Source organism: Sinohyriopsis cumingii, chromosome 18, assembly GCF_028554795.1.
Source record: "Sinohyriopsis cumingii isolate HCF-2022 chromosome 18, ASM2855479v2, whole genome shotgun sequence".
In the NCBI taxonomy this organism is placed as follows: Eukaryota; Metazoa; Mollusca; class Bivalvia; order Unionida; family Unionidae; genus Sinohyriopsis; species Sinohyriopsis cumingii.
Genome location: NC_142978.1, coordinates 88,084,190 through 88,111,060, shown reverse-complemented (window position 1 = coordinate 88,111,060; position 26,871 = coordinate 88,084,190). Strand labels below are relative to the sequence as shown.

The window sequence follows — 26,871 nt, the reverse complement described above, 5'->3', positions numbered from 1 at the left end:
TAAATAAAATACCAACGCCCTAGTTCATCAGTTACAAGACTGTCATCTCCTTGCATTGTTTAATACCCGAAAACACAAAAACTACGCCCTGAAATACTTAACACTATCGAAAGCTGATACTGTAATTACCAGCTGACCATGTCAGTGTTCATTACTCTAATTGAATAGTGGTGTGACCGACATATTGAGAAGAGTGGATGTCTCTGCGTGTACTTTACTCTCCGATTGTGGTTTAGATGATAAAAGAAACACAAGAATATTTGAGACATAGCTATCGAGTTCTTGATTTGGGTTTTAAACAAGCGAGCATCACGATATACCATTTTTGAAGACGACTATCACGATATACCATTTTGAAAACGTCGAATTATTCCATTTCCAGAGTATGAAGGTCAGTGCGAATCATTTGTTGCTTTGTTTTTTTTTTTTTTTGGGGGGGGGGGTTTTTCTTTTTTTTTTTCTTTTATAATTAAAACTATTATCATTTATTTATTTATTTTTAGGTTTGTAGACAAGCCTAAGGTTAAGGAACAGTTGTGCTTCCTGTGCAAGAAAGCAATTTGTGCAAAATCGCAAAGATAGTGCTCATCAAATTCTGTACAACAAAACAATTATCAGTTAAAAACTGCGAACAATTTTAAACACAATCAAAAAGCAATATCCAAACAAGACTGAAATAACTGTCTTTTCATCAGTCGAGGTTCAGCGAAGTAAACTGAATGCGAAATTGATAATTTTCACAAATGTTATATTCTTTAATTGGTTTTACTCAGTAATAACTTTGTAGAATAAAAACGTTAGTCATTGCAATAAAATTCAATGATATTTGATACAGTAATACATCTCCGATACAGTTATCTCATTATACACTCATTAATTAAGTACATAATTATCTATCTACCTTCTCTCAACTGATGGCAGACATCTTTTAAGAACAGATATTGAACGTGACCATATGCAACGTTTATAAAAAGTTATTGTTATAAAATTATTTCGATGTCTTACAAAATTAGTCCGAGTTTCCTCTGACCTTTCCCATCTCATATTAAATATTTGGACAGTTGCGATGTTGTGAGAAGTCAGAGTCATTCCTGTCAAAAACATGGAATTCACCGAAACCACATTTCAACAGGGACTGGGGTGAGGGGACTTGTCCCCCCTTTCTCTCTAAACATGTTTTGGCCTACATCCGTAAAAGTGACCACTACATGTCCCCCCAACCCCGATCCGTACTGGCGCCCCTGCTACTTGCCTGAAATCGTAGAATTAAGAAGTAATTATTTTTAAAATTCTGTTTTGTTCTTCCTTGTATTTAAAATGAGCAATAACGTCAGAAATGGTGAGACAACGCACAAGTTTAAAAAAAATCATTTAGATTCCAATTTTAAATAAAATGTTATGTTTTGTGGATTGACTTTGTTGTGTAACTTCTTGTACGAAAACATCCAATCACTCCTTTCTTAAAGCTTGATAATGTACACAAGTGATCTTTTTTCAAGCTATATGAAAGGTTAAATTACATAGTTTTCACAGGCTGCATTGTTAAGGTTCGCTAGATGTATTATCGAGACAAAGTGCGTCTATGAGGTAAAAATGCAAATTGTATATATCAGAATAGTGGTTTTAAATCATTATTTTTCTTCTTTGTTTTGGGTTATATTGATCCAGTAGTTAAAAGAAACATATCAAAGTATAGTTTTTCCCTCCGCATATACTTTGTTTTATAATTTTGATTTTATGCTAAACTGACTGATTTCGACTTTTGGCAATGGACGTAAAATAATACACCTCATTAACTTTGAGGCCTTACTACTCTGAGATATTTGATTTTCACGGATACGTGGCGCTAATTACATGTCTTTTAATTGGTTACACAGTATAAGCTCCGCCCACCTTTTCCCCCATGACAACCATTATGTTTATTTTTAGCCTTATGTTGCCAGTCAAATGTACCACAGTAATGCTACGGCGACAATTACAGGGGAGGGCACTTTGCAATGATAGGGTCTTAAGCTCATCACACGCGTACAAGTGAACATCTCATTTGCATGTTTTAATAATATCTGTTTATAAGTAAAAGATCGGCATGTTAGAGGGTAGAAAGTGTTGTGGAATCCTTAAAGGTGCTGCAAGTTTTTCTTAATTTAGTTTAGATAATGATGGAATCCGTATTGCGACCAGAACGGTTATTTCAACACCAAATGATGTATCCTTATCAAAGGTAAGTGAGAGTTAGTTTTGTTTTTTACAAGTAGCTTTATATATCTGTTTTGGCTAACTTTATATATCTATGTTTTGGCTAACTTTATATATCTATGTTTTTGGCTAACATTATCAAAAAATCAGTAACATCAACTTTTCATTGCAATGTATACTCCTGATTGAAATTTACATTTAAAAGTTTATAAAAGCTTGTATTAAAATTTATCTTTCACTCCAAAAGCAAGAACTTCATTAAATAATAATGATAATAATAATAATAATAATAATAATAATAATAATAATAATAATAATAACAATGATAATAATAATAATTAAAGTAGTAGTAGTTGTAGTAGTACTTGTAGTAGTATCCGGCAGAATATATAACAGCAATTTAAATTAGCATGTAACTGAACTAGAGAGCGTCATCATTTATAAACTAATACATAAATCTTCACGACTCAGAACTGCACGCGCTAAAACCAGCGCCGTTAATAAAATAATGAAATTTTGTGATGTTCAAAAAAAAAAATTCCACGACGAATGTTTTATACAATTTATACTGATGTATTTTGTTTGACTTATCGTGAATTACATCTACTGCCTTTTCTACGACAGCCAACTACGGCGGTAGATGTAACAACTTTATTTAATAGCTTACACCGTGTGTCGTCGTGTTGCCTTTATACCTAGGGAGAAAGACATTGAGCGTGGAAAATGTTCATCTTCATTTAACAGCTTAAACTTGGATAGTATGAACTTCGTTTTGCCGATATACTTGGGGAGTATTAAACATGGTTTTTCCGATATAACTGGATAGAATGAAGTGGAGCGTGGAAAATGTATGTTCACCTCAATTTTAAACCGATATCATCAAAGGTGTTTAATAGGAATCGTAATGATAGGTTTGTCTCAGTCATTAGGCAGTAAACACATAAATTGCACGGTCTGGGACTAACATAAAAGTATAGTGTATACTGCATACTGGGACTAATATACGCATATAGTACATACTCCATGGACTGGGACAATCATAAACACAGTATAAATTGTATGGGTTAGGACCAATTTATATATATATATATATATATATATATATATATTTTGCATGGACTGGCACTAACATAAATACATAAACACATGGTGTATATTATGTGGACTGGGACTAATACAAACATAGTATATGTAGCATATACTTTCTCTAGTTGAAATATATGTTGAAAGTTATTGAAAGTTATCGCGGACTTTATGTTTTGTAGTATTGTTAACAAAAGCGAGATGTAGAAACCAAATCACTGAATTTTTTTTTTTTTTTTTTTTTTGTTTCTTTCTTTAATGATGAAACACAGAAAATTGACAAATAAAAATTTACAATACCTAGAACTAGATATCAAATTATAACAATAATACATATGATAGATACGCTTTTCTGGAATACAAATACATCAACACATCAACAGTATATATGTTCAACAATACAAAACCTTTCATAGAATTAATGCACGCCTTGCTTATAAAGGAGTAGCATACAATTCTCATCTATCATAAAGTTTAAGAGCCAGTCAGTTTTGAAAATAGCGCCGTCTAGCATCTCGTGGATCTTCACAAAGTCTTTCTTAGTAAATGTGCTTTTCAAACTTAGGAGTAAAGGTCGCGAGTCGTTTATTGTGTCAGTTTAACTCCAAAATATAGCGAAGCCAAAACCTGGTAAAGGGTTCTGACTCTAATTAAGTGAAATTAAAAGCATGACACGTAAAACAGAAAGCTAAGAAAACAATATATATAAGGAAACATAAAATATAGAAACAATATTTATATGCATTAGTATCAATAGATAAAAAGAAACAGAATTTGATGAAGAATATTTATATAATTGTAAAACAATTTGAAATACTATTCGATAAATGTACATTTGCTTGGCAAGACATGCGATTATAAATCTAGCTGATTTTAAAGATATAATATATCGATATTATTTTACTATGATCCATTTATTTCTTTATTTTTATTTCTTTTCTCTTTTTGCTTATCTGAGGTGAAACCAATTTGATTTTAAATGAATGAACCAGGAAATAATTAGTAAGGCACTGATAATGGATAATTATTCCAAATCCTTCATGTTATGAAAATGTTAGTAACTTAAGAAAAACTCCGCCACATAAATAATTCTTTTTGAACGATAAAGTTATTTATTTATTTATCTTTTTATTTATTTATTTATTTATTTATTTATTTATTTATTTAATTTCTTCCTTTATTCATGAGTATTTGTTCCAACGATCAATCCATCGTTAAGATGTGGTATATAATTCAATTAAAATTATTTATATCCGTTTGATATCAATGGTATGTTGAAACACTAAATGTAAATCGTTTAGCGACATACTGCACCTGTTCCTGTTGCAGTCACTGGTAGTTTTTGGTTTCCTTACATCACTTTCGTACTGATTATGTAACTCTGTATTATGTCACTCATTACCTTAAGAAACTTTAAGCACCATTAGATGCTAATACAGTCTTATGTAAACAAATGTATATAATTTTCTTGTTCGACTTAATGTTTATTGTTTTGTTACTGTACATGGTTGTATAGTGTGATTGATGATTCGTAACCGACTGGATGATTCGTAACCGACTGGATGATGCGTACCTGATATGATTACGCTTCATCATAAATTTTTAACACTATTAGAATGTTAAACAGACAAATGAGATATATTTATCTGGGTAAACCAGTGTTACCTGACAGAGATTAGTAAGCAAATTAAATGGATTATATCAGCTAATAATATAACCGCAAATTAATTCGTCTTTCACTGGCTCTCTTTCATGTCTACATTAATTGTATCTGCTTTAATTTTATACAGACACCTGTTAAATTTGACTTAATTTTGACATGATAAATTTATTTGATCAGACTAATGATGTCAGACTATGGAAAGTTTAAAAGTATCCGCATTTTGTAAAACCACAAATAAGCAACCTCCATCAGTAAAATAAAGTAAAAACAACAAAATTGTATTCATTATGCATACGCCGATGTGAAATGTTAACCAATCACTGCAGTTCGGTTTGGGCTCCATGGCACAAACTTTCTGACTTCACTGAAAATAATGTATCCATTTAACACATTGACAGCAGAGTTAAGATCTAATTATTTTAAATAAAAGATTTTTATTCTTCCACAAAATTTACCTATATCCGGGTATATGTTAAAAGTTTATACATTAGCATACGATCTTCTTTGTGCGTACTTTTAGTTACTTGATGTATAGACTGGTGTTTTTTCTTGTTGTTTTGGGGTTTAACGCCATTGCTCAATGCAAGATAAGCTATGCATGGCGGCCGGTATAACTGGTAGAAGAAGAAGCCGGGAAAACACTTTAAGAACCATCGAACCATACTGGCAGTTTTCTCACATACGCACATTGTCCGAGCCCGCGAATTGTAACCACATAGAAGTGAGATAACAGTGGTCAGTAAAGCGAGTGCTTTTGACCACTCCGTCACCCAGGGCCACGATTTATAGAATGAATGTATTGCGACAGATAATAAGAATATAAGTCGAGATATAAAATGTTTTCGTCGTGGTCAGTCGCTTGTTAATATCGCATTTTCATATTTTGAGATACGTTAATGCCATATTTTAGGATACATTAATGCCATATTTTAGGATATATTAATGTCTTATTTTATGATAAATTATGACCATATTTAGGATACATTAGTGCCTTGTTTTAGGATACATTAATGCCATATTTTAGGATACATTAATTCCTCATTTTCAGTTGATTCTATGTTGACATTTTACTCTTAGAAAGGTGATTCTATAATTTCTCCTTTTCCTAATTTTTAAATTTATCTGCGTCATAAAAATACAATGTCGTAACAACCTCTTTTGCCAAAATTTATATTTGTAGATCTCATATAAATAAATGTGGCGTTGTCGGAAAGTTTTATTTATATTTATTTATTTATTTATTATATCATATTGATGTGCGTACCACAGATGATTTCTTTCTGCAACATTTACTTTAAATTCTCTTATCATACAATGACTTTAGAGAAAATATCGTTCTTCCCTTCGCCTTCTCCGTCTAACACACCTACCTATATAGGTCAAAATGTTTTTTTTTTCTTCTTCTGGTTTCACAACGTGTCCTAAATTTATCTGAGATCTGCCGAAACATATGAAGCAACATTGTATTTATTTACATTCATGTGTTACATAAAGGAGATACTTACGTTTCCTAATTGACGCGTAATACAATGCTACACCATCAAATGTGAAATACCACCAACACACTGATTTACAGGCTCGCGTCTTTCTAACAAACTTTCTACCATTTCGTCTTTTCTGCATCAATTCCAATTTCATTTACTAATTTGACAGGTTATTACGGCCTCGTAAATTATAGAAAGCTGTCAGGCTTTTATTATTATAAAGCAGAAATGAGAACTTTGATGACAACTGAAATGTTGGACAGATTTACAAACTGATCATACATCAGAGATCTAAGTTAACTTGAATATTAGTTAATGATTTTCATTGATCCATCTATTGATTTCATTCAAGGTTATACAATATTACCCCCTTCGTTATGATTGAAGAATGTTATCAGCCTATCAAATTGACTTAACAGGCAAATAAATTTAAAAGATCAGAAGATGTCAAATGGTGATTAAACTTGAAATTAGCCAATTTTCTCATTTTAAGAGGTTGATAATTTTTGCATAAAAGAAATCAAAGAATGAAAACTATTTTTTGTGAAACGTATGAATTATAGTTTGACTTTCGCACGTGAAGATTTTTGCAGTGGTGGCTTTCTTTTCATGCAAGTTACGTTAAACAAGCCTATAATATTGTTTAGTCGATAATTTGCCTTTCAATAATCAAACTGGCAAGAAATAATTGTACACGAGGAAAAGCGTCAGGCAATACACAGCAGCATTAAATTTCATGCTATTGCATGTAACATCATCGTGAAATGCTGCACTTTTAAAAAAAAAGAGCAATAATGCTAAGGTTGCATTTTCAATTATCAAGATATATTTGAAAAATTAATTTGATATTTTATTAAACCGGTGGACTTTTTGTTCTTGCATATAACGATGCAATTGATGCATACTATGGCCTAATTGGTTTTAATGAAAATAACAATAACAGCAATCCTTACGTGTGGTACATTATTGCAAATCACACAAATAATAATACTAATAATTTGTATGGTGTTTTTCTCTAACATGAAACAGCGAACCACAGACTTCTGAAAAACAGACAGCCATTATTATGTTTTGTCAGAAGCCTTTCTTATAGTGAATCTTAAACTCTAAACATGCACAATGTACCATACTTTCTGTCAATATCTTCCATCTAGTCATGCACAATGTACCATACTTTCTGCCAACAGCTTGTATCAGCTTCTATCTAGTCATGCCCTATGTACCCTATTTTCTGTCAATATCTTCCATCTAGTTATGTACTATGTACCCTATTTTCTGTCAATATCTTCCATCTAGTCATGCCCTATGCACCTTATTTTCAGTCAGTATCTTCCATCTAGTCATGCCCTATGTACCCTATTTTCTGTCAATATCTTCCATCTAGTCATGCCCTATGTATCCATATTTTCTGTTAATATCTTCCATCTAGTCATGCCATATCAACCCTATTTTCTGTCAATATCTTCCATCTAGTCATGCACTATGTACCTCATTTTTTGTCAATATCCTCCATTTAGTCATGCCATATATATCCTATTTTATGCCAATATCTTCCATCTAGTCATGACATATCTACCCTATTTTCTGTCAATATCTTCCATCTAGTCATACACTATGTACCCTATTTTCTGTCAATATCTTCCATCTAGTCATGCCCTATGCACCTTATTTTCAGTCAGTATCTTCCATCTAGTCATACCCTATGTACCCGTTTTTCTGTCAATATCTTCCATCTAGTCATGCCCTATGCACCTTATTTTCAGTCAGTATCTTCCATCTAGTCATACCCTATGTACCCGTTTTTCTGTCAATATCTTCCATCTAGTCATGCCCTATGTACCCTATTTTCTGTCAGTATCTTACATCTATTCAAGCATTATGTACCCTATTTTCTGTCATGTATTATGTACTGTACTTTCTGTCAATACCTTACATATAGTCATGCGATATGTACTATGTACGTTCTGTCTTTATATTCATTATGAGCAGTTAAGTACATTATGTCAAACATGTATTTGATGCTATGGTGATAGTGGGTAAATGATTGAATCTCACTGAATCCAGATCTGTTTCAGTCGTGAAATAAATAGAGAGATACCTTTTATTATTCCTTTCATGCATATGTCAATTGAATTTCTTACATTGTCTCTGTAAAAAGATAATAATCACTTTATTGAGGGGTCTCCCTTTTTATATTACAATGGAATCCGAATGATTCTATTGGAAGAATGCGATAGTAATATATATCTGTACAATCATGATGCACAGGATGCCTCTCATATTTAACAATACAGCAAAACATCGACTATCCGTGAGTCAAGTATCCTCTCATATTAACAATACAGCAAAACATCGACTATCCGTGAGTCAAGTAAACGGATTATTCTTTCGTAAAGACTACTACAGTGGGTCACACAGAGTTTTTATATGTTACAATGAACACATGTCTGTTATTGAAACTAATTCACCAATGACCATGCCAGTATGGTCTATAGTTACAGAAATCAGTTATAAATACGATGGATTGTAAACTCAGAGAAAGGGGAAATATTGTTGTTGTGTTGTTGTGGGGTTTAACGCCATTTTTCAGCACGATAGGCTATACATGGCGGCCAGTATTAATGGTGGGGGAAGAACCCGGAAAACCCCGGAAAGAACCACCGACCCACGAGAAGCTACTGGCAAGCTTTCTCACATGCCCACATTGGCTGAATCTAAGACTCGAACCGCCGCAGACAGAGGTGAGATGGCAGTGATCCGTAACGAAGAGCGCTTTAGACCACTCGGCCACTCGGGGCCCCCGAAAGGGGAAATAAATATTAGGAGATAGGGAGGGTAAGATAGAGGTACAAAGAGATAAGGTTTATTGCTTCAACCAGTTGTCAACCGTCAGAGTCGCTATGACAAGTTTTTGCTTGTCTGTTTATGTACATACATACATACACACATACACATACATACATAGACATACAGCCATACAGACAGATAGAAGAAGTGCATGCATGCATACATGCATGCATACATACATACATACATACATACATACATACATACATATCTTTATCAGTGATCTCATATATATGATCCAGATACTCATATTCACACTCCTACTTTTTAACCAATATTCGATTATCCGGAACACCGAATATCTAGACAATATATGTCCCCGATGAGTTCGGATAGTCTAAGTTTTGCTTTATACACAAACATGTCACATGGTCATTTACCCAGGGTAGGCTTTCTTGCATATCATCCGGGTTTTAATTGTTGTTCATGCAAAACTTTCATTTTAATAAATGTTCGCCCAGTTGCAGATTATTTCATTACTGTTTTATCCTGACTTCACTTTATTTCTTTCATTAATTCTCTCAGTGTGTGCCCTAAAAACAAAATATTCAAATTAGCTAAATGTCTTTATCAATTCCTGAATTTGTGTGGATCATACATTCCCGTAGGAGATAACAAACAGTTCCAAGCAACTACATTCTCATTCCTTTACAATTAGGAACTAAATCTCCGTTGTGGGGTTAGGTCGAGTGGGGTGTTGGTCCAATTTCCATGTTTTGTTTCGAATCGGGCAGTTTAACAGTATTGCGTCAAACCTAATGTGGATATTCGTGGTCCTAGCTCGTCCATCAAATCTAAGTTGGATAAATTTGGTCCTTACACCAACTCTAAGTTGGATATTCTTGGTCCTTACTCTTCCATCAACCATAATATGGATATTTTTGGTCCTTACTTTTCCACCAGCGTTAAACTGGATATTCGTGGTCCTTACTCTTCTATTAACCCTAAGTTTGACATTTATGGTCCTTACTCTTCCATTAACAGTAAATTGGATATTCGTCGTCCTTACTCTTCCATTAACAGTAAATTGGATATTCGTCGTCCTTACTCTTCCATTAACAGTAAATTGGATATTCTTCGTCCTTACTCTTCCATTAACAGTAAATTGGATATTCGTCGTCCTTACTCTTCCATTAACAGTAAATTGGATACTCGTGGTCCTTACTCTTCCATTAACAGTAAATTGGATATTCGTGGTCCTTACTCTTCCATTAACAGTAAATTGGATATTCGTCGTCCTTACTCTTCCATTAACAGTAAATTGGATATTCGTCGTCCTTACTCTTCCATTAACAGTAAATTGGATATTCGTCGTCCTTACTCTTCCATTAACAGTAAATTGGATATTCTTCGTCCTTACTCTTCCATTAACAGTAAATTGGATATTCGTCGTCCTTACTCTTCCATTAACAGTAAATTGGATACTCGTGGTCCTTACTCTTCCATTAACAGTAAATTGGATATTCGTGGTCCTTACTCTTCCATTAACAGTAAATTGGATATTCGTGGTCCTTACTCTTCCATTAACAGTAAATTGGATACTCGTGGTCCTTACTCTTCCATTAACAGTAAATTGGATACTCGTGGTCCTTACTCTTCCATTAACAGTAAATTGGATACTCGTGGTCCTTACTCTTCCATTAACAGTAAATTGGATATTCGTGGTCCTTATTCTCCCATTAATCCTAAAATGGTAATGTGTGGTCCTTATTTTTCCATCAACCATAACGTGAATATTCGCGATCCTTACTCTTCCAGAGGAAAACGTTTAGAATAGTGAATCCTGTCAGTCGTTGACTGCATGCTCTATATATATATATATATATATATATATATATATATATATATATATATATATATATATATATATATATATATATATATATATATATATATACATAGACACGTTGCAGTGGTCGCATATAATAGAGGTTTATGTCTTTACTCAGTACGGTCTATTGAGCCTGAGGAAAACGCCTAAGGTATCAGATCTGTTTGGCGCCTGACCTCAACAAGACACAAGTATGGCATATAATTTAATGATGTATGTTTAGTAATGTGACGATCAATTCCCTCGGAATAAACCCTTCAAAAAGTCGGGCAGCGAAGAGATTTTAGGAAAACTTTTAAAATTCTTGTCTTACAGTATCAATAATATTAACGCCTGCCTAAGACCAATTTTAGTCATGAACCGGGTTCAATTACCTGGCCAAGGGTGATTTTCAGTATAGAAGGATAGCTCAGTAGCTGAGATAGTAACGTGTCGCTCGATCTAGCAACTGTCGTTGTCATAAGAGAGGCCTAAGAAGAAACGATGCGTTTTAACATTAGAATGGGTTGAATTTTTGAGAGCAAGCACAATTATTCTAGAATAAATTGCGATAAACGATCATATTTCCCAAATAATATAGATTTGTTTAACCGAGCACCACAATCTTAACCACGAATGATATCATTTTTTAACGTGTCCGTTGAATACTTTTTGTAATGATAATAAAAAAAAAATATTAGTTTTGTTGACATAGGTTGAAAATCAGAAAAAATGTACGATAATAAAACAGAAATAAAAATGCAGCACTCATTATCTAGTATTTCATGTAGAATAGACAATAGAATATATGTTACGGTAATAATGGGGCATAATACGGTAAATAGTTTTACATCTTTGAAGCAGTGTATGACAATGAATGCAGGAACAATGTTTTCAAATATATACAACCAGAAAAGGTATTTCAAAGATATATAGCAAACATGTATAGATAAATAGCAGTATTTAATTGCAAGTTGAAATTTCCTATCTAATGTTTGTTGATGGAAATGAATTATATACTCGTCATCGCATCGTCTGTTTGCGACAAGCCGATATTTTTTGTCTCACATATTCATCACGATAGCTCTGACTTGTCACCGTTACATCAATAGCATTCTCCAAACGTTTGTAGAGGACTAAACATAAAAAAATCATTCACTGATCAAAGCCACCCTTTTCAATTTTGATTGATATATAATTGTTTCCAAAATGTGTCATAAATCATGCCAGAACACCTAAGTGATATAAAATCCTAGAATCAAAAATGTTATCAGTACTTCATAACATCATCGTGGAGTTAAATAGTAATGTAAAATAAAGGAATGTACAAATGTATGTCGAAGGTATGTAGCTATTTTGCTAATTGCCTTGCTAGCTAGCTATGTAAATATGCATTAGTCCTTAATGTGTGCCATATTTTCAGTCTCTTTCACCAAAAGCCGGCATTATTCCATCAGCCCCTACAGTCAATGTACAGTCTAGCTGCGGCAGCAGCACCACCGGGACAGCCCGACTATTCTATCATGAAGGCCCTGAATGGTTACTCCACCCACTTTTTGGTCAGTCAACCCAACGCCCATCATCATCATCATCATCAACAACAACAGCAACATGATCAGATACAACCGACAAAGGCACTTTACTTTACTCAGGAGAATATCGACTTTGTCCTGTACGGCTATACAACAGGAACCGGAAATCAAAATGGATTCAAGCATGCGTTGAGTGGTCTCAAGATAGGAGAAATTAGTCACGGTAATCGTAATTGAACAACTGAACACACACACACACACACACACACAGATATATATATTAATTCACATCATATTTTTTAATTGTATCAGAACCGACACAGATCTAAGCAGTGATGTAAATTCATTATGGGGTGGGGTTGGCATTATATTTGCTAATTTAATACAAAGTCACTGATTTCAACGGAATTTAAAGAGTCAAAATGTTTGAAAAGGTTTTTATAAGTATGCTTTTTGTAATACTCTTGTATTTTCGTAAGTCAATGATATCTATCTAAATTCTATATATTTAATATTTAAAACCTCCACTAAACATAGTTTACAGTGCAGTAAACTTTATTTTGTGATGCAGGAATTGACCGGATCCTTGCTCAGGGCAGAGATGCTTCTCCAAGCCTCATGATGTCCACATGGAAAATGTCCCGAACAGATCCTCCTCCCCAAAATCTTCCTCCAGGTGATACAAATAAATTTAAAAAGTACATAAATAATCAAATTTAAAAATTCAATAAATAAATTAACTCCTCTCCAGCTCCGTTACGAACACTACATACCTTTAATGTTTGCTTTCTTTAATTGCGCATCTTGAAAGAGTGTTTATGTCACAAGAACACATATCGAGATCCTGTTTTAAAGTCCCCCAATGTTCAATAAAATAAAATAAAACTTTATATCAAACAGAAACGTCACGAATTTTCTTAATCGCGCCTATAATTCGATTTACATTCTATTTTTAACAATGTCTTTTACTGCTGAATATTGTTGACCAATGCCGGCAAAACTTTTTAAATCGATAGTGTGGCATTTATAGTCAATACTATGTGAGGAAGTTATTATCTTAATCACTTGTCTAGTCGTTTGGGAAGCATTTTTAAACAGTGAAATGAGTCTTGCGTCTTTAACATTTTTATGTCGTAGTTTCTAAATAAATTAAGGTACGATCTCGTGGAAACATGTAAATGAAGGGACGATCTCAAGGAAACCTGTAAAGTTACATTATACACGATTCAATCAAACAGCTGAAAAAAGATTTCCTCTAAAATTTAGCATAAATGAACATCACGATTAAAAAAAAATAGTTCAACTCAGCAAAGTAATAAAATCATCTGCAATTTGAGTAAAACAGTCAAATTTTAACAGCATAATTTTCAATAATAATAATAATAATAATAATAAATTTTCACTTTTGACAATGTCATTTTGCTTTATAACGAGAAAATCAAACTGTAAATGCAAGTTCCAGTCAAAAATAAAATCTATTAATCGTTACCTCATTTATTTCAGAGTTATATATTTGCCCAGTTTCCGTCGCCGGAATCGTTCATTATGGTGTGTTTTGCCAGAAAGACCCCATTCCCAAGGGAACCAGATATGGCCCTTTCAAGGGAAAGATTGTCAACACAAGTGAAATAAAATCATTTGACGACAATAGCTTCATGTGGGAGGTGAGACAAGTTCGTCATAAAACTGTATTTTGTCAAAACCCCTTTTTTATTGTCAGTGTGCTCGGGTGTACATTATAGATTTTGTGAGAAAGACTTGCTTCATTTATGTCAATATCTGTCAAAACACTACATGGGGCTACCGTTCTGTGTAGCGGCTCTAATTTATCCAATGACGACATAAAGACCTATTAGAAACCTGTATCAGCTTGCGTTTGCATTTACAAATACCCAGTTTTATGTGTCTGTCTGTATATATATATATATATATATATATATATATATATATATATATATATATATATATATATATATATACATGTGGGTGGGTGTCAGGTGTCAGATTTTTATGTTGTAAGTACAATGTATAGAGAACATTGTAGCATAGTTTGCCTGCTATACCAACTGCTTCTCCAGGAGAAAGAAACGGATAAAAAGTCTGAAAACGTTTGTTTTGGCAACGAAAACAATGGAAACAAATACCTTTTGTCAATATGAAGAAAATGAACCAATTCAGTTTGAAACCTAATTAATTTGTACTACTTGTTCTCAACACAAAATTATATATATATATATATATATATATATATATATATATATATATATATATATATATATATATATATATATATATATATATATATAACTTGTAGAAATTCGAGAAAATTATTACTTTGATATATTGAAATTGTACAGCTTTGTAGTCAAAAAATCTGAGAAAGGAATCATTGTAAAATATGCAAATGTTTACATCGTTTGGACTGGTTTAAACATTATTAGCCAGTTACAATAAATTGCATACAACAGTTTACTGCATCCAGTCGAATTCTAGACCATGATTTTATTCATCTAGTGTACTCGTCTTATCCGATAAATCATTTTAATCGTTTTGCATGTAATATTAAGTACGAATTTGTAAAACGTTTTGTCAGATAAATTACTTTATTATTGATATTTCGGAATCTATATTCACGTAAAATGCATGAATTTCACTGGTAACTTTTGTGACTGCAATGTACTGAAGTTATTATAATAATTCGTATCGGTTAAAAAAGGAACCTAAACCTGTATATAGTTTTCGGTAAACTCGATGCAACTAGAAACTTATCATATACATACACCGTACTTATCAGTGATTAAACAAATGTAAATGTTGCAGATATTTAAAGACGGCAAACTCAGTCATTTTGTGGACGGCAGGGGGACTACTGGAAACTGGATGTCCTACGTCAATAACGCTCGACACATTGCCGAACAGAACTTGACTGTAGTTCAGGAAGAAAACCAGATTTTCTACGAAGTTTGCAGGGACATACAATGTGGTACGGAACTACTTGTATGGTATGGCGACACGTATCTTCAGTTTATGGGAATTCCTATCACCGTTAAGCACAACCAGGAACAGAACGGATTACCAGGAAAGTGTGATGATGGATCAAGTAAGAAGACTCTCTCTCTCTCTCTCTCTCTCTCTCTTGGTTGATATGCTTTAGCAAGCACAGGATGCCTTTTCGTCCTTTTATAATATAGATGAAACCTGCTTGCCGAATATAAATTGAAATGCTTTCAGAATGAGATGTAAAGGAGATAACAATTACGGAAAGTCTTGAGTTTCTGTAAAGAAACTTCTTATAGTTCTTAAAAAACATTACTTTTTGACAAGTCAATCAAGGGAAATCACGCTATCAAGTTCTTTATAGCTGTAAATTTGTTCTAATAAAAGTTTAGGTTCAGAGATGCAAAGCTGAAGATGCCATACCTTCATCAAATTGGTAAGTGGTTCGTTGAGGCTTAGCGAAAACCACATCATCGCTCTACAGTTAAAGAACAATAATGGCTCCACCGTTGAGCTTATTACCGGGTTTATATTCATTCTGTGATATTTAATGACGTCTTAAGTCCAGACTTTATCCTCAACGTCCTATGAATTGCGATCTCAACCGTGTTTTGTCAAGGATTGCTCGTTTATCTAGTGACAGCTGCAGAATGGTCTGTTAAATTGCGTGTCTTGAAATAACAGCACGGTGATAAAAGACAGACATTACTTTGAGAATGAAAAAGAGACAAATTTTTATGTCAACACATTAAGAGAGAAGCCTGTTTGGACTTGCGCTAAAGAAAGCTATATTACAATATTAAAGTCCAACTACGACTTTAGTCAGCGATCGAGAGATAAAACGGGTGATTAGAGACAAACGAATGATGTGACTTGGAAAATACTTTTAAGGTAATAAAGAACAAAATATGTCTACTAATTCCTTGAGTTGATTTTAAAATATATATATTTTCTACAACAAGGTTCAAATAGTATGGATATACTTGTTTTTCTGGATTGTGTCAACTACTAAAAAGCAGCAGTAAAATGCTATCAGCTTGATGGGGCACCGAGTTGACGAGTGGTCTAAAGCATTCTCCGTTACGGATCACTGCTATCTCACCTCTGTCTGCGTGGGTTCGAGTCTTGGATTCGGACAATGTTGGTATGTGAGAAAGCTTCCAGTAGCTTCTCGTTGGTCGGTGGTTCTTTCAGGAGTTTTCTCGGGGTCTTCATCCACCAATAATACTGGCCGCCATGTATAGCCTATCGTGTGCTGAAAAATGGCGTTAAACCCCACAACAACAACAACAACAACAACTATCAGCTTGATGTTAATTTTGATAATTCATTATAATATAATATAGTATCATAAATTATAATATAATATAATATAACATAACATAATATTATATAATCTAATATAATATAATATTATATAATATAATGTGCTCATTTTTTCTCCCTTCACTTTATATTGTCGGAATTGTTTAGTATTTAACGATATTGCACTCGCACTCACTTGATATTGCAATCATAAAGGAACTACTTTATATTGTAAACAAACAATAGACTTAGACGCGAGCACTTTTGATTTGTAAACAAATCATGTACACCACCTAGTAGGCGCTTTAAGTTTTGGTTGATTAAATTAGTTTCTGAATGAACTAAAGCAGTTGTTTCGTAGACTGTCAGATACCAGCTGCTTGCTACATTCCGCGTTAACCTTTTATACAATTGTTCGGATTTAGGCGGGCGATAGACGCCATATTTAATAAAAATGCCGGGTTCCTACAAATATCATTCAAGTGGTAAGGCATAAACTGTATTCTTTAGCTGGTAATAAGAATGACAAAAATATACTATATACTTACAGTTTTACGTCCTGAATTTACTCAAAATGTACTTTCGTGGTTCTGCAAATCCGAATTACATGAGCAATGTCATGGGTTCTCAAGTTTGATTACATATTTCGAAATTGTACAGTAATTTCGACTACATTACGAATGCAATTACATCCTCCTTACTGCATTCAAAATGAAATAAACATTATATTCTATCGCGTCTTTTTGATAATTGAAATTGAAAGACTTCATATTTTTCCCACATTATGATTTCAAACATTCAATGACAGAACAGAAACACACTTACAGATGTGCTTCATGTAGAATAGCACAGATAAATCCAGTCCATAAGCACACAATTTTGTAGAAAGGACAAAATTACCAAAATCTATTCATTCCAGATCAAATGGAAAAGTTGTTGCAATGCGCATTCATTAACAGTATGACTCTAAATTTCAATTTTAAGAAGAGCGAAACGCCATTTTATTTCCAAAGTTATGTCTAGCGCGCGACTAAATTCAAATTTATCTGGGCGGTGTTATGTGCTATTTAATGCCGTTTTTGTTGTTGTGTAATGATGAAGCTTTACTTACGTATTTAGTTTGGAATACAGCATGCATTCAGTTACTTTGTTTCGTGTAGTGTATTTTTGTTTACGTAATTAAGACTTAAGGAAAATAAGAAAATGAGCATATAATAAAAAGGTTACTGCATTTGTATGGGAAAATCTGAACTCGTTTTGTCGGATGGATATACTCCACTCCCAAGATCGTGCAGTATTTCCATCTGAAGAACTCGTTCATATTTTCCCATACAAATGTAGTAACCTGTAAATTTGATAAAATATAATATAATATAATGTAATATAATATAATATAATATAATATAATATAATATAATATAATATAATATCATGTAATGTAATATAATGTAATATAATATAATATAGATGTGTCTATTGATCAATATCAAAGTGTTGGTCACAAATACAAACATGTCAGCAAACATATTCCTATATTTTTAATGACAGATGATAAAATTTAAATAAGAATCTTCTGCTGATGTCAGTAAAAGATATCAATGAATTCCCAAGTCCAACAATAGCAAATATACCCAAGACCAATTATTGCTTCTATACACCCATTCAGTTATGGCCACTATATCCCAGTCCAGCCATGGAAACTATGCCTCAGTAACAATATGGGAAATATATCCCTTTCCAACAATGACAAATATACCCCACTCCAAACATACCAACCATGCCCCAGTCCAAATACGAAAGCTATGTCCCAGTCAAACAATGGAACTATACCGCCTTCCTACAATGACAACTATACATCCATCCAACTATAGCAACCATGCCCCAGTCCATTTATAGCAACTATACCTATGTCCAAAGATGGCAATTTAACCCCAGTCCAACAATGGCAACTATACCTCTGTCCACAAATTGAAATTATGCCTCAGTCTGACCATGGCAGCTATGCCACAGCCCAACTATGACAACTATGCCCAAGTCCAACCATGATAACTATTCCAAAGTCCAAACATGGCAGCTTTTATGCAGTTCAACTATTGCAACTATTCTCCAGTAAAACTATGGCACCTATGCTCAGTTCAGTAATGGGAACTATGCCTCAGTCCAACCATGGAAGTTATGCCTCAGTCCAACTATGGCAACTGTGCCCTATTCCAACTAAAACAACTTTTCCCCAATCCAGCTATGGAAACTATGCCCCAATCCACGTATGGCAGCTAAACCACACTCTAACTATAGCAACTATGCCAAGTCCAATCATGGCAACTATACCTCGGTCCAACTATGTCAACTATACCCCAGTAACATTATGGCAACTATGTCATAGTCCAACATTGGCAACTATGTCCCAGTCTAACAATGGCAAATATGCCGCACTCCAGCCATAGCAGCTATACCATATATAACTATGGCAACTATATCCCATTCCAATCATGGCAAATATACCTCAGTTCAAGTATGGCAACACTGTTCCATCCCAACTACGGCAACTATTCCCCAGTCCAACTATGGAAACTATACCCCAATCAAACTATGGCAACTATACCCTAGTCAAACTATGGCAACTATACCCAAGTACAGAAAGGGCACATCAGTCCAGCTATGACAAATATGCCCCAGTCCAGTTAAGGCTACTATGTCCTAATCCAACTATGGCAGCTATGCCCCAACCAACTATGGCAACTACGCCACAGTCCATCTTGGAAACGATGCCTAAGTCAAGCTATGGCAACTATGGTCTAGATCAACCATGCAACTATAACCCAGAACAACTAAGACAAATATACCCGAGTCCAACCATGGCAACTATCCCCCGTCGAACTATGGCAACTATGCCCCGTCCAACTCTGACAACTATGCCTCAATCCAAATATGGCCACTATAATCCAATCCAACTGTGGTAGCTAAGCCCCAGTCCAACTATGGCAAGAATATATCAGTCCAAATATGGCAACTATGCACAACTATCCAGCTATTACAACTATGCCCCAGTAAAACTATGGCAACTATGCCCAAGTCCAACTATGGCAACTATATCTCGTTTCAACAATGGCAATGATGGATGAGTCCACCTATGACTACCATGCCCCAGTAAAACTATGGCAACTATGTCCCATTCCAACTAAGCGAAGATCAAGACTGAGTTTGTTTAAAATATATCACATTTATTCATTAAAAAAAACATTTGACGACAAAGCTAAATGAATTATCTCGTTAACCGTTATTTCGCATATTATTTTTTTAAAAATGAAGAAAGAAGCCACGCAAACACGACAAGATGTTGGTTAGTACAGAGTAAAGGAATTTATATTTTTGAAGCGAAAGTAAAAGTAATAAGAAAATTACAAGGTGTTAAACACTAAGATAGTAAGAATAAGTGACAGGAGGAAAATAAAACAATAGGAACACATCTTTAGGATGAAAGTAATTGAGATAGTATCCTTAGGAGACTAGGAGGGATGGCATTAGTTGGAGTCTGACTAATTATCTCTAATCAGTCGATTCATGCAATGGCATAATATGTTGATAATAAGGCAGCAGAACTAGTGACTGCTTTACGCATGTTACTTGGTCAAAAATTTCATAACACTTTATAAGCATAAGTCTGTACACCATGCATATTTACAGTTTTGTGCCGTATTTCTTTAAATAAACTTTTATTAAGGAAAAGGCTCTTTAAATTTATTTGCGCACATGAGAACAGAATATTCTGAATCATGCAAAAAGTTCAGTTTTCTTTTTTTTAAAGTCAGTCATATACGAATTACGTTATTAAATCAGCTGTATGATTCTAAACGCAAGACAATTTAGTGTGGACGAATTTCACTCTAAGGGAGATGCAAGGAATATTGTAAACACAACAAAGAGAATGAACTGAGTAGAAATCAGTTTGACGTTCAGGAAGAAACGCTATCTTTAAATGAAAATCGTTTTTGTATGATCCAAGAAATAGTGTTTGTTTTTCTAAAAGTATTTTTATTGGGGTTATTTAATCTCCAGGACTTTGTAGTCGAAAGATAGGTCCAAAACTGGGTTTTTTTTTTTTGTGTGTGTGTGTGTGTGTGTGCATGATTTAGAGAAATTAATGTAACTTAGTTTGATTTTGAATCATATAATTACCTTTTCAATTACAGTCCCTTGAAACTGAATATTATGACGGTAAGTAAATGTCTGTGACATCACGACCGCGTGATACGAAGAATGATCACGGGACATAAAAAATATCATATCGTGAAACATGTAATAATGTAAAATATGGCATTCCTGTAACAATATAAAATACGGCATTCATGTTACATAGTTTGTATTCCATATGAGGACATCACATACAATGCGATCAAATTTAAAACATCAGTTTTATTTTCGAAGCATAACAACCTATAATTTTAAAATCAAACTTGATCCTCTTTCCCCAGATTCGGAGGGTTTCCAGTGTGAGAGATGCGGAAAGGTTTTCGCCTATGAGTACTACCGGGAAAAACATCTGAAGTACACCAAATGTGTGGACCAGGGTGACAGAAAGTTTCCATGTCATCTATGTTCGAGGTCGTTTAATGAGAAAAAATTGTACATCGACTAGATTGAACAATAAATGAACTCAATTATCGAATGTAATAATATAGGAAGAATAATGGACGATTCAGCATATCTGAATATAATTTATTTCGATCTCATTTTATTCGTTGTCATTCACTATCACAACCATAGTCATCGATATCTTCTTCAATTAATACAGTTTTACATGTATCGCTTATATTCAGCTTCTCTGTAAGGAATTCTATAAATGTTTGACTTGCTTGATGGCATTATTCTACTGCACAAAACTACTTCACAGTGAAAATTTCATTTTTCTTCATTCACGTAATCTTAAATATCAGCTAATTTATTAAGAAATATATATTGCCTTGTTCTTTCCTTGGTAAAATTTGAAGCAAAGAAGATAAACGAATACAAGCTAAGCTATGGATGCTGATAATAGTTATCACATGAAAACATTAAGTCGGTAAAATCTACTCTGCGTCAAATTTAACTTTGTTTAGAAATTCTACTATTTCTTAAACTTGTCCCCAGATCCTTTGAAAAACGTGATCGGTTAAGGATTCACATTCTGCACGTTCATGAGAAACACCGGCCTCACAAGTGTACCGTGTGTGGCAAAAGCTTCAGCCAGTCATCAAGTCTAAATAAGCACATACGGGTAAGTTTGAATCCTGTATTAATCTACAGCTAGTCATCATGTTCAAACAGGCACATACGGGTAAGTTTGAATCCTGTATTAATCTACAGCAAGTTGTCCAGTCCAAACAAGCACGAATTGGTAAGCTTGAATCCGGTATTAATCTGCAGTCAGTCATCAAGTCCAAACAAGCACATACGGGTAAGTTTGACTCCTGTATTAATCTACAACAAGTCGTCCAGTCCAAACATGCACGTACGGGTAAGATTGAATCATGTATTAATCTACAGCCAGTCATTAATTCTAGACAATTACATACGGGTAAGTTTGACTCCTGTATGAATCTGCAGCCAGTCATCCTGTATTAATCTGCAGCCAGTCATCCTGTATTAATCTACAGCCAGTCATCCTGTATTAATCTACAGCCAGTCATCAAGTACAAACAAGTACATACGGGTAAGTTTGACTCACACATTAATCTATTGCAACAATAAAGACATTCTATTTACCAAGAATTCAAATGTGAATGATAGTGACAAACGTATAACTATAGGTATTTGTAGTTACTGTTTGATGTTTGCAATAGTTCAGATTTGATGCAATTGTAAAGATAACAATAAAAGCTGACTGACAGGTATAAATGCATTTTACTATGTGAAGTACAAAAATATAATGAAACAGACGATAAAGGTAATGGCTATCCGTGGGATGTATGCTTTATTTACTGGATAGACGTGGTAAATGAAAGAAGGTATAATGTATAATGTACGTCGTATGTGCTACATAAAGACCTAGACTCGGTTAAATTAATATAAAGGGGATTTAAATGGTAACGGGCCATTGACTCAGTTATTAAAATATAGATTTAAATGGTAAAGAAAGGCAAGGCTTACACAGTCATACTAATACAAAGTGGACTTGAATGGTAAGGGATGGCTGACACAGTTATATTAATATAAAGAGATTTAAATGGTAAAAACGGCTTACACAGTTATACAAGTATAAAGGAGATTTAAATGGTACAGGATGGCTGACAAAGTTATACTAATATAAAGAGATTTAAATGGTAAAAACGGCTTACACAGTTATACAAGTATAAAGAAGATTCAAATGGTACAGGATGGCATACACAGTTATGCAAGTATAAAGGAGATTTTAATGGTAACGGATGGCTTACACAGTCGTACTGATATAAAAGACAGGACAAGGGATGTCTTATATTATCTGATTTTCTACATGCAAATTATGACAATTATTTACCTCGTGCATCGAAACTATTTTTCCATAAAATTAACAAATTTGGATTCATGTATGGAAGAGATTTTTATCATAGTATCTTACAAATTACCTTGTAGAAAGTATTCATAATAGAAACTTATATATATATATATATATATATATATATATATATATATATATATATATATATATATATATATATATATATATATATCTTGCAAATTACCTTGTAGAAAGTATTTATAAAAGAAACTTATATTAGTATACCATACGAAGATGTTTAGGTTTACATATATGCTTTCAACCATCGACATAAAAGTAAGAATTTTATTTGAAATTGTAACTCTTGTCTCCTCGGTTTGGAATTCAAAGCCTTTATTTCTTTTTACAACCATAACCTGAATTATTACAGGACTGTAATAAAATATTATGAATTACTAAAAGGATTCCGATGAATTAGACAAAAACTGCATAATTTTGCCAAATGTTTACCTTAAAGTTTTATATGTATCAAAATTATCTTCATCACATTACATCTATCTACTAACTAAAGGTGATTTTTGTGCGCGACATATACAGGTACACAGTGGAGAGAGGCCCTATAAGTGTGTCTATTGCAGCAAGTCCTTTACAGCTTCCAGTATTCTACGCACCCATATAAGGCAGCACTCGGGGGAGAGACCTTTTAAGGTAATACAGTATGTTGAACTAATTTAAGATAAGAGAGGTAATGTTTGAGATCGATACAATTAGTTTTCAAACATATCTTACCCCATTATAAATATCGTTTTGATTTCATTTAATGGTGCAAACCCGTATTGACACATAAATGGAGTCATGTTAGGACTAGTGACATTGAAAACTACTACTGACACACATTAATGGAGTCATGATAGGACTAGTGACATTGAAAACTACTATTGGCATACAGAAATGGAGTCATGATAGAACTAGTGACGTTGAAAACTACTATTGACACACATTAATGGAGTCATAATAGGACTAGTGACATTGAAAACTACTATTGACACACAGTAATGGAGTCATGATAGGACTACTGACATTGAAAACTACTATTGACACGCAGTAATGGAGTCATAATAGAACTAGTGACATTGAAAACTACTATTGACACACATTAATGGAGTCATAATAGGACTAGTGACGTTGAAAACTACTATTGACACACAGTAATGGAGTCATGATAGGACTACTGACATTGGAAACTACTATTGACACGCAGTAATGGAGTCATAATAGAACTAGTGACATTGAAAACTACTAATGACACACAGAAACGTGTGTTATTAATGCTACTAGTTACATATGACTAACACACAGAAATGTTCTTAAATGACATATACTAATTCATAAGTAGACGATACAATCTGCAGGTCAAAGTGGTGCCAAAATGTTACTTTATGACATGGCTCAATTACTGATATGAAAAAGTAATGAAAACATTTCGACTTCTAATAACTTCATTTTATGTATCGAATTAACATGATTTAGCAAATTCTGTTACCTTTTTAAAATACATCACCTTAAATATAATTATTGATATTTTTAGTTTGCAAATATATTCTAATAATGTTTTCAGTGCAAATTCTGTGGCAAGGCCTTTGCATCCCACGCAGCACATGACAGTCATGTGCGGAGGACACACGCACGTGATAAAACAAACGCTTGCAAACTTTGCGGGCAGAAATTCAGCAATATCTTTGATTTAAAATTGCACATGAGGAATCATGCACGTAAGCATTCATCTTTCCCTGTTTATCTAATTTATAGTACATTTACACAATTTTAATCAGTTATGGTACTGCTTGGAATGACGCAAATGACATGAAACAGTTTATCACCAGCCATATTACAGATTTGAGGGACAATTTGAGGAGGTACTCGTAAAATCATCTTGAACAAAAGCTACATGTTGATTATTTCCTGATTTATCATCTCTTTACAAGAATATATTCTTACTGTTGTTATTCATCAAATTAATGCCAATATTGTTTTTGACAATAGTAATATATATATATATATATATATATATATATATATATATATATATATATATATATATATATATATATATATATATATATATATAACAAGGTCTCGCTCACATGAATATTTGAAATATGTTTTCGATAATTTAAATTCAGGTACATTTCCAACAAATCCAAAAAGAGTTGCAAAAACAAAACGGAGTTTCTGTTTACTTTCATTTTCTTACTATAGATTTATTATATTCGTCTGACATACTTACATATATAGCTTTTACTTTTTTCTGCGGCCTTTAGTTAAATAACTGAACTTAGCTTACGAGAAATACCCATTATTTATATCAGTTAAATTACGAAAATATACCCAAGAAATTAAGCAAGGCGTGAATATATTTGCATCCATGCATTATCTTTACTGGAGTTAGCATTTCAATTACTTGAGTTTTTAAAATATTGATCACAGTGGTATATTATACCTGTATACATAAAATTAATGTGTGAAAGCAATTTATTCATGACGTTTTTCTTTCATGACATTAACCAAACATCATTTGCTTACACATGCTCATTCACATGTCTGGTAAGAATATATCTTTGTGCTCAAAGAAATTCACATGTCTCTTACGAACATCATTGTGCTCAGTCACTCACATCCTTCTTAAGAACATTATCTTTGTTCCTAGTCAACCACGTGTCTCTTAAGATTATTATTGTGCTTAGAGTTCCTCACGTGTCTCAAAAGAACATATCGTTGTGCTCAAAGCCACTCACACGTCTCTTAAGAACATCATTGCTCTCAGTCACTCGCATGCCTCTTAGGAACATCATTGTCCTTCGAGTCACTCGCATGCCTCTGAGGAGCATCATTGTACTCAGAGTCACTCACATGTCTCTTGCAGAAGCTTCCAGCATTCTACCAAGCCTTCCTGGTGTTGCATCAATGTCCGATGCAGATGGCGCTGTGCTACATAAATCTACGGCCACTGTACCATATGCTGCAAAGTAGAGCTGACGCCGGCTTTGGATCAAGATTTAGTTCCTTGTTTCCTCGATGATGAAATAGCAAAGATATAATTATGTGATATCACTTTGATGTTATTCATATATATTACGAATAGAATGGAAAATGACCTTGAACGTATTTCAGTAGAAAAGACTATACGATCTTTATTATTTAAATTGAATTGCATCAGTGGGACATGTTTGTTATGTAACTTTGGAAATTTATAGATTTTTTGGATATGTAAATATTAATGAAGAAGTAAAAGGATTATTGCAAGGATATATTTGATGTTGGATTGAGGCATGTTTATGTAACGACCCATATATACTAAGACCGATTTTGTTATATACACGTTTTTATTCCTCTTGTTTAATATATGTAAAATATTTGAAATATATTCGCTTTAGATAACACAAAATCTATTGCAAAATAAATGGTATATAAAGCACTTTAGCGTTCTCTCTCTCTCTCTC

At 33.5% G+C, this 26,871-nt stretch overlaps 1 protein-coding gene across 1 annotated transcript; it reads left to right on the top strand.

Annotated features, from left to right (window-relative positions):
• The first annotated feature begins 2,112 nt into the window (after positions 1 to 2,112).
• LOC149777245 (PR domain zinc finger protein 14-like) lies at positions 2,113 to 26,846 on the top strand. Its single transcript, XM_089942847.1, has 10 exons — positions 2,113 to 2,221; positions 12,507 to 12,838; positions 13,187 to 13,291; positions 14,119 to 14,279; positions 15,436 to 15,715; positions 21,390 to 21,519; positions 22,045 to 22,171; positions 23,969 to 24,079; positions 24,990 to 25,143; positions 26,295 to 26,846. Exons 1-10 carry the CDS (start codon positions 2,157 to 2,159, stop codon positions 26,399 to 26,401), a joined length of 1,572 nt encoding a protein of 523 aa, XP_089798973.1. The 5' UTR covers positions 2,113 to 2,156; the 3' UTR covers positions 26,402 to 26,846.
• The last annotated feature ends 25 nt before the right edge of the window (positions 26,847 to 26,871 follow it).